The sequence below is a fragment of the Chelonoidis abingdonii genome, chromosome 2 (genome assembly GCF_003597395.2).
Source record: "Chelonoidis abingdonii isolate Lonesome George chromosome 2, CheloAbing_2.0, whole genome shotgun sequence".
NCBI lineage: Eukaryota > Metazoa > Chordata > Testudines > Testudinidae > Chelonoidis > Chelonoidis abingdonii.
The window spans coordinates 92335171-92350622 of record NC_133770.1 but is presented as its reverse complement, the minus strand read 5'-3'; the positions used below and the strand labels follow the sequence as shown (position 1 = coordinate 92350622).

Genomic DNA, 15452 nt, shown 5'->3' with positions numbered 1-15452 from the left:
GAGAGGGGGTTTGAAATGTAGGTCACAAAGACTTTTGCCCTTAGTTCAGTAGATGTTTGTATCTTGTAACAGCTTTCCACTCATCCCCTCTGAAGTTTGCATACCTAAATTAAGGTCCAGTAAGTATTCTTCAGGTTACTATTCTGTTTGTTTTAAGCGTATTTTTATAATTACTAAAAAAGCAATTTGGGTTAGGTATCAAAAGATGATGTTCATCACAGATAAGTGGTCTTTGAAATCATTCTATTGAGTTTTCATTACATGAATGTAATTTGACTAATAAAAGCTGCATAAACACAGACTGATAGCAGGAGGTGCTTCTGATTCATGCCTCCAGAGTTATTGAGTGACAAGGATTTGTCAGAATCAAGTGTGCCATACTGGTGCTTAGCTGAAACGATATTCTTTTTTGCCTGGAGGAAACTTATGAAGAACCTAGCTGTAACCATGGGTGGGTCTAATTATATGTCTCTTTTATTGACGAATCACTGTGATGAATAGGGCTTTACACAATTGCTCCATGTTGGAGTTAATGGAAATAGTGTTTGTTTAATTGTGTTTATTCTGGAGAAAAATTGTATTAAATATATCTTGCTGCAGTGGATCAACTATGGAAACATTATTAGTAATTATATGTAATTAGTATCATATCTTATATTGTTATATCACCTTTTACACCAAAGTGTTATGATGCTGCAAAGGATTTTTATTTGAAGTATTATTATTATTTATTTTACAAATTCATACATCCCCCATTGAAATGTGGCCAGATGTGGGACAGAATCAGCACAACAGAACATTTCATTAGAGTGGGGAGAGGGGAAACGACAAAGGACATGAAGACAAACCCCATCTCTTACAATATGAGTTCTGGGATCTCTAATGTCCTCAAGGGCAGGCCTTCAGATGATGTAAATTGGCGAAGTGCTAATTAATTCAAATAAGGCTTTGTCACTTTACATCAGATGAAGATCAGGTCCTGACTTTTAAAAAGTTTTTTGTCCCGAAGTCCTGATGCTTAATAAATTTCAGAAATAAAAAGAGCTGAGCCACTCCTGCTGGAATTTGAAACTCTGATTCCAGGGAAAACTTAGCAGCCTGATGTTTTGTTTTCACTCTCACCTTCTTTTGTCAGACCACTTTACCATTCAGTTCTCTAAGACAGTGGTTCAAAATCCCTTTTTTATACTGTGACCTCATGTTACAACGGAAAATTTGCCATCTAGTCATAAGGAAGAGGAGGAAGGTCATCAAGCATTTTGGACTTGTTTGTACTTCCCAGCAGAGTTGCAATCCCCAGGTTTAGAATCCATGTTTTGAACCACAAATATTGGCTCACCAGAAGAGTTTTTCTAGGATTATTTGACAGTATCTGACCAAAGGGGGTGCCTTGAAATCATTGCACTTCTTCACTAACAGTATTTTGCTTGGGAAACTATAATGCATATTCCAGACTGAGTCAAGAAACAGCTCAGGGACTGATGTTAACAATGAGCTATTGCTGTTTCATTCATGTTTCGTTGCAACTCTGGAACTATTTCATGGGGATGAAAGGTTTTATAGATTTGTTTTTTTTTATTATCCAACTATACATTTATTTGCAATGAAGGAGGAAAGTAATGCATCTCTCTTGGGTTTACTGTGTGTGGAAAGAGGCCATTGACTGGCCTGGTTGTGTTAGTGGTGTGTTGACATTGTTAGTATCACATTTACATTATAGTACAGTACTAGCTCTTTCAGTTAGGGACTATGACTCCTTGGAAAGTGCAGTGCACACCTTTGGCAGAGTATATATAATGACAGCCAGGGATATTGATGGAGCATGAGACTGGGAATTAAAAGACCCATTCCTAGCTCTGCTACTGACTTACTGTGCCACAACTCTGCACTTAATTTAGTCCATATTTAAAAATGAGACACTGGTGCTTATCTGCCTTTGTAAAGGGCCTGGGAGATTTACATATGAAAAAAATCTATATAATTTAAAAATATTTATTTTGTTAAAAAGAATCAACAATAAAAATATCAAGAATGTTGGAACACAAAGTATATTTTCTTCATTTCCCTATGAGATGAAGGGTGCCACAGATGACAAACCACTAGACTGGAACTTTGGAAAGTCCTGGCTCTACCACTGGCCTGCTGGGTGACCTTAGGAAAATCATGTCGCCTCTCTGTGCCTCAGTTTCCCCATCTGTAAAATTGAGATAATAATACTGACTTCCTTTGTAAAGCACTATGAAATCTACATTGAGAAGCACTGAATAAGAGATAGGCATAACAATTATTATATTTTAGGAACAGGAAAACAGACAATGATATGTGAGTTGTCCACAACTGCTAAGGCTTTGCTGAGAAGAGGGGTTGAAATCACAAAAGTTTTTTCATGTGAATTATTTAGTTTGAGTATTAGCAAAACAAGGGTTAGGAAAAATAAGGTCAAAAAGAGCCTTTTGTCTTTCCATGTGGTTGCATGAATGGTTAGTGAATGAGCTGATTAGATATTGCATATAAATTGTAAAGGGCCACATTCTGAACTTGCTTATGCTGATATAAATTCAGAATAACTTTCTTTACTTGATAATTTCATTTACTCTTTACAGTCTATACCAAGAGAGGAGTAGGGGGATACACACTGATTGACTCTAATAGTTCATGTCTTTGTAATTCTCAACATGCTTGTCAGAAAGAACATCCCAAATACCAAAACATATTAATGTCAGTTGGAGACATGGTGTTGTATGTCTGGAAATGTGGTGAATCAGAGATGTTGCATTTAAAATAAAATCAAGGATCAGCAATAATGCTAAGCAGATTTACACCAGCTGAGGAGCTTGTCCTGAGTATTCAGGCAATGCTTGTGCTTTGCACATTAATTAAAATTGACTGGTATCGAGACTCCGGCAGTGTTAATCTGCTCTGCAGTAATATATAAAGCTATTTTTAAAAAAATCCACCACAAAACCAGGCCCTCTAGCTAAGGAGAGAAATATTTGTACCCAACTATCACTTTATTTATTACAATAGGGGGAGGGAATGCTTGGAACACAGTTATTCATAAAGGCTGACTTTTAACAATATATTGAAAACAACTGCACCGTCTTCTGCTAACCATACTCTGTTTAAACTGGCAGGCTAGGATTGTTTCTTAAGCTGTGTCACTTCCATGATGAATTTAGGTTTTGTCCAGAATTTTTAATCTCCAAGATAACGTGCTAATGAGATATAGAACAGAATAGGAATGATGCTTTGGGGTTTCTGTGAGCTTTTGGTACCATCTGACTTTCCTGCAGGCCCTACACATGCCGTTAGTCTTATTGAATAGCACTATTCCCATTTAGCCCCAGAGCCCTTTAGAGGTGGTTGGATTATAGATATTCTTTCCTTGCATTGGACATAATGGGGGCCAAACCCTACAAGTTGCTGAGAACCTCCTGCAATGTTTTGAGTTCCTTTAGCTCCACTCAATGGCAGTTGGGAATGCTCAGTATTGCATAGGACCAGTATTATATCCTTGGGGGCAGCCAGTTTAGGAAGAAATCACTTGAGGCCAGAGAGCAGACAGCTAACAAAACTACCATTTATTTACAGACACAGAGCTCCCCAACTGGCTGAAGCTGGGTGGGCTATCCCCTAATAATCTAACTCAGTTGCCATAGGAACAAAAACCATGACAACCAAATACACAACATATTCCTCCCCCTCAATAAGAACATCCCCTAAATAAAACACACACTAGACTAGAGAAGGAGGGTAGACTGCCTCCACTCCCGGCTAAACCCTGGGGATTATTTTGCCCCATAACCATGGGTTCGCCCTAGCTAAAGATCCAGCCGATGAGAAGGCCTTCTGTCTCTAGGTGGATTACGGCGAACTTCTGGTGTTGTTGCACCTGAAAGTACCATGGGCTCAGGGTTCGCAGCACGAACAGGTGAGGAGGTGGTATCAGGCTCGTGCTGGGCAAATAGGGGTATCTCAGCCGCCAGCACTAATGGAGGAGAAGAGTCAGGAACAGGTGATTCATGATTCAGTGTCTCACCAGAAGAGGTGAAGTCAGACCACTCAACTGCAGATGTGTCCTGAGGACTGACGTGACCTGGCAACAGCTGATCTACATGTCACTGCCAGGTAAGATTCTCTGCAGTCCGGACTGTGTAGGAAACAGGTCCGGTTTTGAGTGATGATCGTGGCAGGGACCTATTTGCTCCAGAAAGTATAATTCCGAGCCAAAACTGGCTGTCCCAAGCTAAAGGTCAGTCTTTTGCTCTGGGTGCCATCTGATGACTTGATATTGCTGCTGGCGTTGCACAATTTGTCGGGGTTCAGAAGGTTTCAGCAGATCAAAGCAAGTGCGCAGCTGTCGTCCCATCATTAGAAAGGCCCAAGCGATGCCTGGTCGTAGCATGAGGTGTGTGTTTCTGTAGGAAAGAAGGCATCCTTGAGAGCTTTTGAATGGAAGTGTTGTCCCCTTGCTGATTTCCAAAGCGTTCATTGTCTGCACAAATCTTTCAAGCTAATCATGTGGATGGATGATATGGTGCTGAAGTTATGTGTGTATGCCATGTTGCCTTCATAAAACTTTTTCATGAGAGAGACGAACTGCAGTCCGTCTGTCGCTCACAAGTTTTTCTGCCCGAAGACTAAAGAGTCCCCTAGTGGATAGTACTCTCTGCAGTTGCCACTGCATTATAGAGACTTTGGGCCATTTAGAATGGCATCTTACTGCACACCAAAGCATGCTTCCTTCAAGGGGCCAGCGAAGTCAACGTGAATACTCTCATGGCTTTTCGCAATCCCGTAGGTTTAGGGTGCCCACTGGGCCGTGCATTCCGCAACTTCACATGCATACAAGCCAATTCTCTTCAATAGCAATGTCAAAGTGCTAGGCCACCAAAGCTTCAGCAATTTGGCTTTGTGCACTAACAGTGACTGGGATAAGCTGTTCAGTAAAGTCATGCAGTGTTTTCAGTGGTGGTGGGAAATGAACTATTGTCCATAATAGTTCAGTAGTCCTAGAAAACGAACATAGCTGCTTACATTGTCCTGAGGACATGGGTAACAGGCCCGGGTCCACAATAGCTTTGTGCAACTTTTCAGGGGCCTTATGAAGACCTGCAGAACAGTCAGCATCAATATGTGTCCCAAAATATTCAACAGAGGGCTTGAAGAATTCACACTTGTCTTTGCGAACTCGTAGCCATACTCCTTCCAGTCTTTGTAGGGTAGCCTCTAAATTCTTTAAGTGATCCTCTTCATTTCCTTCCCGTGACCAGGATATCATCCAGATAGCACTGAACTCCTGACAAGCCACACAAGATCTGGTCCATAGCCCTCTGGACAGGCAGGACAGACGTTATTCGAAGGTTAGGCGACAGTATCGATAAAGCCCCTTATGAGTCACATAGTCAACAGCTCTTGGGACTTTTCATCGACGTGCATCTGTAAATATGCTTGACTCAGATCAATCTTACTTTGAACTTTTGGTCCCCCAGCCAGGCCTGTGAAGAGGTCATCGATGCAGGGGAAGCAGGTATTGCTCTGCACACAACACTGGGTTGACAGTGACTTTAAAAATCACCGCAAATCCGGAGAGAGCCATCTTTCTTCACTATTGGAACGATAGGAGTGGCCCATGGCTATGATAACTTGGTAACTGGTACCATTAGGACATCCATTGGTGACCAGGCTCTCCAGGTCTGCTTCAACTTTTGGCCTGATGGCATATGGCCACAGTTCTGGGCTTTCAGATATTTTGGTGGACTGTCAGGTTTAATGTTCAATGTCACAGTGATTCCCTTCATACTTCCCAATCATCTCCAAAAACAGCAGCATGTTTCCTTAGTATAGGGTTAGACTGGTTTCTTCTTTAGTCATCCAGTGCACTTCTGCCCAGTTCAGCTGAATCTTCCCAAGCCAAGACCTACCATTAAGGCTGGGTAGTTACCGCCTCTCACCACAAACAGTGCAATTTAGCAGCCTGTCCATTGAGCTACACCTTAACATCAATAGTGCCCAACATGGGCACAGCTTCTCCCGTATACGTCTTCAGAACAGTTTTTGTTGCCTTAAGCAGAAGATGCTGTAGCTTTCTTTATACACAGTCTCGGAGACCAGTGAGATGGCTTGACACCGGTGTCCAGTTCCATGCGTATAGGTTCTGCCATGTCCAACAACGGGGTTACCCAGTATTTCATGTGAGCCCACTGCCAAAGACAAAACATGCAGTGGCACTTCTCTTGCAGATGAGGTGTCACCTTGATCATCCTGGGTTGCTGCTCTAGGGTATGCAGGGTTCCTCTTTTTGTCGGCCAGACCACAGGCCTCTTTTTCTTTTGTTTTACAGGCACACTCAGTGTGTCCCTTTTTGCCACAGTGTCGACACACCAGTGTCCTTACACCAGCATTCTGCCTGGTGACCTGGCTTACCACAGCGGTAACATTCCTGACTCTGCACAGTTTTGTGGGTAGTTCTTGTGACACTTTTTGCACTCCTAGTGGATGCACCGATGTATTGCGCCTCCCTTTGTAGCCAGTTCCATGGAGACAGCAATATCAACAGCCTTCTGTAATGTAAGCTGAGCCTCTGTCAGTAGGCGCTTCCGTATATAGCTTCACTGTTAGAGGCCACACTAACCTGTCACACAGGGCATCATTTAACATCTCTTGAAATTCACAGTGATTCTGCTAGCTTTTTTCAAAATTGCTACAAATTGTACAACTGTTTCATCTTCTTTTTGGTCTCTTTTGTGGAACCGATATCTTTCAGCAATTACCAGTGGTTTTGGGGAAAAATGGGACCCCAGGATTTCCACAATGTCACTGTAAGATTTAGTCTCAGGCTTAACAGGGTGTAGTAAGCTGCGTAGCAGGGAGTAGGTTTTAGCCCCTACAACACTTAAGAATATTGGCACCTTCTTCTCTTCTGTAATGTTCATTTGCAATAACAAAAGCTCAAAACACTCAGTATACACACATGCCATTGCACTATATTCTCATCAAAAGTTCCAGTGGCCCAGTCAGAGTAGCCATGATTTTTAGTTTCACTTTCACAGTCAGTGCAAACAAGCAGTTTTTTTGTTTGTTTGTTCTTTACCTTGACTTCTACTTCCTTCTGTTGCCGGGGCAGCACCAGTATCCCATCTATCGTCGCCACTTATTATAATCCTTAGGGGCAGCCGGTTTAGGAAGAAATCACTTGAGGCCAGAGAGCAGACAGCTAACAAAACTACCATTTATTTACAGACACAGAGCTCCCCAACCGGCTGAAGCTGGTTGGGCTATCCCCTAATAATCTAACTCAGTTGCCATAGGAACAAAAACCATGACAACCAAATACACAACAACTGGGCTCTTTGTTTGTATATTTTATTATATTATTCTTTGGTCTGAAATGCGAAATAACCCCTTGGATGGTAATATGCTTTTCCCACAGGTGCACCACACCTTAACAGAGAAGTTGCCAACCACAGCATGTTCTTCTACAGAAAAGTGTTGTTAGGAAAATATTGTATGTGTTTTAGCTGCATTTTTAATGCAATGTAGCAGGTGGAATAAGGAGGTCGAGCCAGTATCATGTCACCAGCCAGCTCTCTGCAGATCGCTACCAAGTGTTCTGCAGACAATCGTACTTTGATCTACAACCTGCCAGCTGTGTGTGGTCATGGTCATGTGACATGATACGTAGCTGAAATGCTGTTAGAATTGTCATTACCTACAGGCCAGATTTGATCACCTTACTAATGGTGAGTAGCACCTTCTTCCACAGGTAACCCTGTTGACTTCAGTGGGACTGTTGTGGTGTTAGGTGCCAGGCAGTGGGAGTGAGGGTAGCTCAGTCTGGCCCTACATTTATGATTTGTTCAGAACTGTTTCAACTAAATACTGTATAGATGCATTTAGCACATTACGGATAATGTCACTGGACTCGTATTTAGTGAAGGTAACAGGCAGCAGCAGCTGCTGCTAGGTAAATCAGAGGTATTTGTAGATAATGAATGGTGAGGCAAAGACAATGTAATTTTTTTACATGTGAGCAGCATTGATTGTGTGACACCATTCCATCATAACAATGTTACTTCTGGTTTGCCACATGATTGATGCGCCGTGTACTCCATGTCATCTTCTTGTATGATGAACGTGGGTGCCATAAACTAATAGCTACTCATTGTACTAGTATTGAGTACAAACGTTTGAAGGTCCTGTGGATTAGGGCTGCTGTGTGCTTCAGCCAATGAAATAAAAGGCAAGAAATGCAAAACTTAATGTCACTGTTGCAGTGTTAACTCATCCAGCCTACATACAGTTGGTATTTCTGATAACTAGTTAAGGGCTACACCCTGCATGCCAACACAAGGGAATAAGAGGGTGTATTGTAAGGGAAGCTGTAGTGTAGTTTATTAATATAGCCTCTTAGCCATAGACAATTGCACACAGTACAATAAATACAAATTTTAAATTGACACCACTCCAAAAAAAAATGCAGATTTTAAAAATACAAATTAACCATGCAAGTTTAGCCCATGTAGCTGCAATATTTTCACTACACCGCAAATATTCTAATTTCTGAGGTGATGGGGTTAAAGGCATATGGGCCAGGAATGGAGACAGCCATTTATTTCTGAGGTGGCAATACCGGTTATAAGACAATAAACAGAGTGGTGAGTCTTCAACCTGACCACACCTGCAAGGACAAACACAATTGTCTTTCATTACTAGCATACTTCCCTTCCAGATAGGCAGTCTGCATAGTCTGGAAGCAGAGACCTGTAAAAACCCTCCTTAACATATTGAGAAAGGAAGCAAATACGGCAGAACCGAAGCATTTCTTCCCACCCCCTCTAGTGAGCAAGAAGGGACAGGGATTGGTGAGGAGTTTATAGGAGGCTTGGCCTTGTCTCCATCCCTGTTACACTGAGCAGTAGAACTGTGCAGGTGCATCAACAGATGTGCTGTACTAGGAAGGAGCTGAATTGGTGGCGGGGGGAGGGGAAAAAGGTGGTGGTGCTCTTCTAAGCTCTGCTCATGTGAGTCCCTGCTCAGAGTAGACTGCACAGCTGTTCAAAAGATAATCGTGTGGGCTGCTTGGCTCCTTGAGCTCGGTTCTTCCACGGTGGGGCTCTGCTTGGCTCTGTCGTATGTATTTAGATGGGCTAAAGGGCCCAAACCATCAAAGGTGTTAACATGATCCTGAAACTGTCCAACATTAAACAGTTTTAAACAAGATTTGCCATTTGGCATGTCGAGACCTTAGCCCGCTTAGTCCCTCAGTGGCAAAGACATCATTAAAAAACCTTGTAACCTTCTGTTAAAGATACAAGAAAGAAGACAAAACAGCTAAAGCGTTTGGAATGTGAAGTGTTAAGTAAGGCTTTCATGTTAACAATTTTTTTTTGTTCTTTTGCCCTTTAGCTGTACAGAGTCTTTAGAAGGAAATCCCCTATTTTGACAGTCTTTTAGATGGTATGAAAGAAGATAATAATTGTCCTTTTGGGGAAAAGAGAACAAATTAGTTGATGGGCTGGAGTTGTCATGATTATTAAAAAGTCTTATCCCATTTCCTAAGAGAAACACACACAAAGGGGTGAGAAAAGAACTGCAAGGATAGAAAATGCAGCTCCTGTCTCTAGCTTTGATTATCACTTGCCACCTCACATCTGCGAAAACACATGGGTACAAGTACACGGTCTTATCAGCCACTCCGAGACCTGACAAACTTGTACCAGTATTGGGCTGTTCTGAGCATTGCTTTTACCTGCTTCTCTGGTCACAGACTCACAGCAGTGTTGCGAAATACACAATCTTGGCTGACTAAGCCAGACTCTTATTCGACAGGAAAGAGAAGAAATAGGATAGGGAAGGAAAAGGACACCTGTGGGGAGAAGAGGATATGCAGTCTCACATCCAGAATGGAGGTTGGGATTAAACTGGAGAGGGTGAAGGTGATGGTGGTGTTATCTGAGTACCTCTTTCTGTCCCACTCTAGCCAGCACATTTCTCAAGATTAAGATGAATAAGGGAAAAGTGGTGTCAGACTAGATTCAGGAATCTCAGGAGATGGTGGAGGTGGCAGCCATGATGGTGAAGCTTGTTCCTTTCTCTTCTTTCAGTCAGCCAGTGTTGCGGTAGCTAGCTTTCCCCCACAGTCTCTGCTTTCAGTGACCTCAAAAAAGGAGTGACCGATGGAAGTAGCCTATCCCTTCATAATTTTGTCTACCAGTTAGGCCTAATTTCTGACATACAAGTTTTGGTACACTGATTTCTGGTCCCACACTTTTCTTGTTTACCAGGTATGATCTTAACACAGTCCTTAAATTATATCAGTAGGCCTTGTTGTTTTGGACTCATTCAGTCCTTCTGTCTCCCTTTTGCACCTTTTCCCTCAACATTTATTGTTATAGGTTATTGGGCCACGCTATGAACTTTCACTCACTTTTCATAGTTGAGCTCACAGCTACAGTAAATTTGTAGCCCAGATACCACAACAGATCCTTGGGCTTGACTCCTTAATTAGGGGAAAAAGAAGTGTTTGTGCACCCAAAAATGCCATGCACTTATGTTACCAACATTCACAATGAATTGTGCAGATCAAGGACCTTTCATCTTCTTTCTTACCTGAGGAATGAAATAGTGAACAATGATGACATTGAAATGATCACTAGGCAGCTGAGTTATACTGTTACTGAGATAAATGGGGCAGTTCACAACTCTCAGTGCTATTATTCCAGGCTTTCTGCAGGCTCAGGCAGACATCTCTGCATCAGTTATGCTTGGTTCACATTTAGAGGTTTACCTTACAACCATAAAAGCTAGAGACTTAATGTTTTTAAATGAAAGTTGAGATTCTGGAGAACAAGGCAGCAGCTCTAGAGAGAGGTACTGCTATGGTATATATATTCATACTGGGTGTTCCTGAGCCCTGACAATATACACAGGGTTAATGCAGTTTACTTGCTTCCCCAGAGCATTGGGAAAACTGGGAGGGATACTGTGGCTCTCTAAATCGCTTTGTACCTTGCCCAGGGCAGATTGTAACTTGTGATTTAGCCCTAGACTGTTAAAATGTAATATTTTAATATTAGAGTTTGTTTAAAAGTGAAGACTTTTTCCACAAAAAATATGGAAATATTTCCCCACAAGTTTTGGAAAGGAATGATTTGTCACTTATTTGAAATTTAATTATGAATTTTTTTATTGAAAAATTTTGGCTTTTTATAACTTTTGGTGTTTTCTCCCCATTTCTCACTCTTTATAATTCTCCCCCATCTCCTCTTCACCAGCCTTTTTAAAATATTTTTGCCAATATTCTAGCGAAAAAGAAGGGAAAGGGAGAAAGCAGGCAGAGGGAAAAGAAAAACTCAAAAAATTTAAATTAAAATATTTTTGGTTTTATGTTGCACTTAAAATCGAAAACTTAAAAAAATAAACAGTTACATTTTTGAAAAAAGCCTTTTTTCAATAAAATGTTTTTCATTTGAAAAATTTCAGTTTGCTATGTTACGTATAGAGTACATAAACTGGGGATAAGTTTGTGTTGTAATGAGACCATTAAGTGTTGCCATCCTAAACCTTTCTGGTGTTTATGTAGTAACGTTTCCAAAATATATGCTATTTGATACTACACTGGTCTGCAACAAAAAGACAGTATTTGTCAACAAATACCACTCAGTGGAGTTACTGAGCTTTCTAAGGATAATGTGAAACTGCTGTATCTTGCTACTGTGAGGTGCTGAGTACTCTTAGTTCTCATTGATTTCAGTGGGGGTTGGAGACGTTAGTATCTCATAGGATTAGGCCCTTGTGTGTTCAGCCATGTCTACACTACAGGGTCTGTAATGGCATAGTTACGGTGCCATAACTCTGTAGTGTAGACGCAGCCTAGAGCAACAGAAGATGTCCTTCCGTCTCTGTCAGAACATCAACTCGCCAAGCTACAGTAGCTAGCTTGACAGAAGCATTCTTTTGTTGACCTAACTGTGTTTATGCTGTGGGATTATACTGGCATAGCTATGATCCTCAGGGGTGTGAATTTTTCACATCACTGAACGCCATAGCCTTGTTAACCTAAACTTTCAGTGTAGACTATGCCTAAATGTATAACGATCTCTCAAGAAGGAAAGTATTTTGTGATCTTTACATGGACAAGGGGCCTCAAACTATCAAAAGTGTATTTGTTTTCTTATGAGGATAGTACTAAGGAATTTTGCTGGATCTTCAAAGTTCAGAAGATCTTAATCTGACGATATTTGAGATTATGTTTTATGTCGGATTGTATTTTGAAGTGCTACTCAATCTCAAACCCATTTCTTTCAGTGCTAACTAGATTCTTGTTTTCCTCTCTTAGGTTGCGGTCTTTGGTAAAGCAATTAGAGAGAGGAGAGGCTTCAGTTGTAGACCTAAAAAAGAATTTGGAATATGCAGCTGCCGTACTTGAATCAGTGTACATTGATGAAACTAGGTGAGTTAACTATACCTGTGTATTGATATTTTGGACCACTCAAATTAAATTGTAATTTACATATCAGTTGGGAAACTGATGGTCTAAAGGCCTCCACAATAGGCATAGTTGCTGTCACTCTCAGATGAGAGTCCAAGATCTCTTAAGGTAGCCATCCATATCAGGATTGAGGCAAACTGGTGGGGTGTTGTTCACGCTTCTACTTCTACCCATTGACATGTGCATAAATAAGTGACTTAAATTGCCAAATCTGTCATGTCAATTCGTTTCACCAGAACTAAATGTATGTCTACAGAAGCGTCTTGGGCAAAATTTCCAAAACTTAAAAGGAAGTGATTATCTGATTGTTATTTGGAAATGTTATAAATCTCACCCAGCTAAAAATGATGACAAAATTGGGATGTGAATACTGGAAAGCTGAAGATGAGAAATTATGGGAGAGTAATGGAGCTGTTTCAGTGTGCTGATTCTCTTGTTTATCTGCCTGGGAGTGAGCTTCACAATCTGGCATGTGGCTAGCCAAGAAAATAAACAATCTGTTATAGATTGTCAAAAACGTGTTCCATTAGGGTTACCAAAAAAAAAAAAAAAANGTGCAGTTAGGATGCCAGCCAATTATACTGGAGCTTTACTTTTTACTTGTTATCTAAAAGGCAGCAATCTTTATCCAAATGGTTTTGTTTCAGCCTGTGATATAGCACAGGAACACTTTGCATGCACTTTTCCATTTAAAAAAAAAAAAAAGGTTGAATTTCTAACAACTGCTTTAATTAGAGTGATATGAGATGTTATAAACCTGTGTTAAGAGCCCTCTATTTACCCATATTTCCACTCTTTTGGTTAAGCTTTCTTTTTAAAAAAAAACAAAAAAAAAAAAAAAAAAAGGTTGAATTTTTAACAACTGCTTTAATTAGAGTGATATGAGATGTTATAAACCTGTGTTAAGAGCCCTCTATTTACCCATATTTCCACTCTCCTTCAGGCGTTTATTGGACACAGAAGATGAGCTCAGTGATATTCAGTCAGACTCTGTGCCCTCTGAGGTCCGGGATTGGTTGGCCTCCACCTTCACGCGGCAGATGGGGATGATGCTTAAAAGGTCCGAGGAAAAGCCCCGGTTCAGGAGCATCGTCCATGCAGTGCAAGCTGGTATATTTGTGGAGAGGTAAAAGACGATTTAATTATTCTGCTCCAGTGGCTGGTCAGGCTTCACAGATTGTATTTTTAATATTAAATGAAGACTATTTTATTTTGCTTTTATTGGTACGTGTTTCTGAGCAAAGACTGGAAAACTGGGACTAAATAATTGATCATAAATGGAATCTTCACGTATTTATTCGCAATTAGCATAATATGGATCTAATATTATAATTGGTGCCATTTTGGATTTTCCTCTCTTTTTTTTTTTTAATGTATGCTTTCAGGGGCCAAAGGGAGAACAAAGAATATATGGCTTCAGATATTCCTATGATAGAGATAAGAGGTTAACGAAAGGCAGACAATTCAGTCCCTGGAGTAACTCTGCCTTTGTGGTCCAGTAAAATATATAAAGGATGGACAGGTGGCTAATGTAAATCAAACCAAACCAAACCTGTATCTCATCATTCCCGGCTTGAATTACATGAGTCACAAAATCAGTTTAAAGGTTCAGAACTCAGAGGAGTCCACTAAACCTCCCTCAGTCTTCTCCACTGCTGATTCCTGCAGCTTGTACCAAATCACACCGCTGGAGCTAGATCAAACCTGATTTCAAACATCTGAACCTTTTAAAACTTCTTGCTGTTTGAATTAGGACTGCCCTATGTCCAACTTTCAGAGTTTCACCTGTCTTTAGTGAGGAACCTCCCTTCCCTGACATTCTGTTTCTTCAAAACAGAATATCGAGTCACATCTATGAAATATACTCAGGGCCAAATTCAGATAATGTGTAAGCAGGCACATCCCAGTTATCTACAATGAAGTTGAATGCACTTATGGCAGGGCTGAATTGTGCTCTCAGTGTAGTGAAGAGTTACTTTTAACTGAACTCTTTATGTAGTATCTACAATATTTTGTTTTATATAGTACATTTCAGCAGGAGTTGTTCAGTCACAGTAGGTTAGCAATAGTGTTTATCAGAATTTCACTGATGGTCTAACCTAGAGTCCGTTAGACATGTTTGGTAGCCATTACACCACAGGCTATATAGAAACATGATAGTTTGTTCCTGCATATTTATAGCTTCTTTTCTATCAGTGTCTCTGAATATTCAGAAATTTGTTGTACATGTGTTAAGAGCACTAGCAGATGTCTATAAGTTTAGGGGATGCACCTGTCATTGCTTCAGTTTGGAAAACTTTTCTCACCACTTTGACAAGCTATCCTCTGTACCCCAACCGCCAAAGTATTTGTTGAAAAAATGTATTTAATTCATGTAGGTTTTTTTTTCTGTTTTTGAATGATCTTTTTACAGATTTATTCACTATTTGAAATTGTTTAGTAAGTAGTTTTTTATTAACATACTTGAGCCTGTGTTGTTCATGAACAGCTCGTAACAAATAGTCAGTGAATTACTGCATTTTCTACCATCTATTGTTCAGGATTGATAGATAGTTACCTAAATCACATGATCAGAGATGGTTGCAGGATTAAAATCTATATTTGCGGGGGGGAGAAACAAAGTGTCAAAATTCTTTTAATTTCAGAAGTCTTAAAACTAGCCCACTTTTTTTTCAGCATGTTGTGAATGTTTTTCAATTGCTTTTTTTAAAATTTGTATTAAAATATTATTGGTTATTGAAATATTTCCTTTACCAAAAGCCTGGGAAATCATGTATGGTAGATTTGTCTCTGGTAATAACTGTATAAATGTATTTCCATTAGGTCTTATGTTGTTTACATGTAGAGAAGGGTGCAGTCTGCACCTATACCCTTATTCAGCAAAGCATTTAAGCATGTGTTGAACTTTGAGTGCTTGTACAAACCCATTAAAGTCAATGGGACTTGAGCACACACTTCA

The 15452-nt window shown here is 40.3% G+C and overlaps 1 protein-coding gene across 6 annotated transcripts in view; it reads left to right on the top strand.

The window, feature by feature from the left end:
- Positions 1-15452, top strand: part of PDE1C (phosphodiesterase 1C) — a 498893-nt gene that overhangs the window by 337000 nt on the left and 146441 nt on the right. For all 6 annotated transcript variants that reach the window (XR_012655243.1, XM_032767196.2, XM_075062574.1 and 3 more), the window contains 2 exons: positions 12341-12454; positions 13437-13619. Coding sequence is in view for 5 of the 6 variants with exons in the window: in XM_032767196.2 (XP_032623087.1) it covers positions 12341-12454; positions 13437-13619 (297 nt within the window). In the remaining variant the exon portion in view is untranslated. The remainder of the gene's footprint in view (positions 1-12340; positions 12455-13436; positions 13620-15452) is intronic.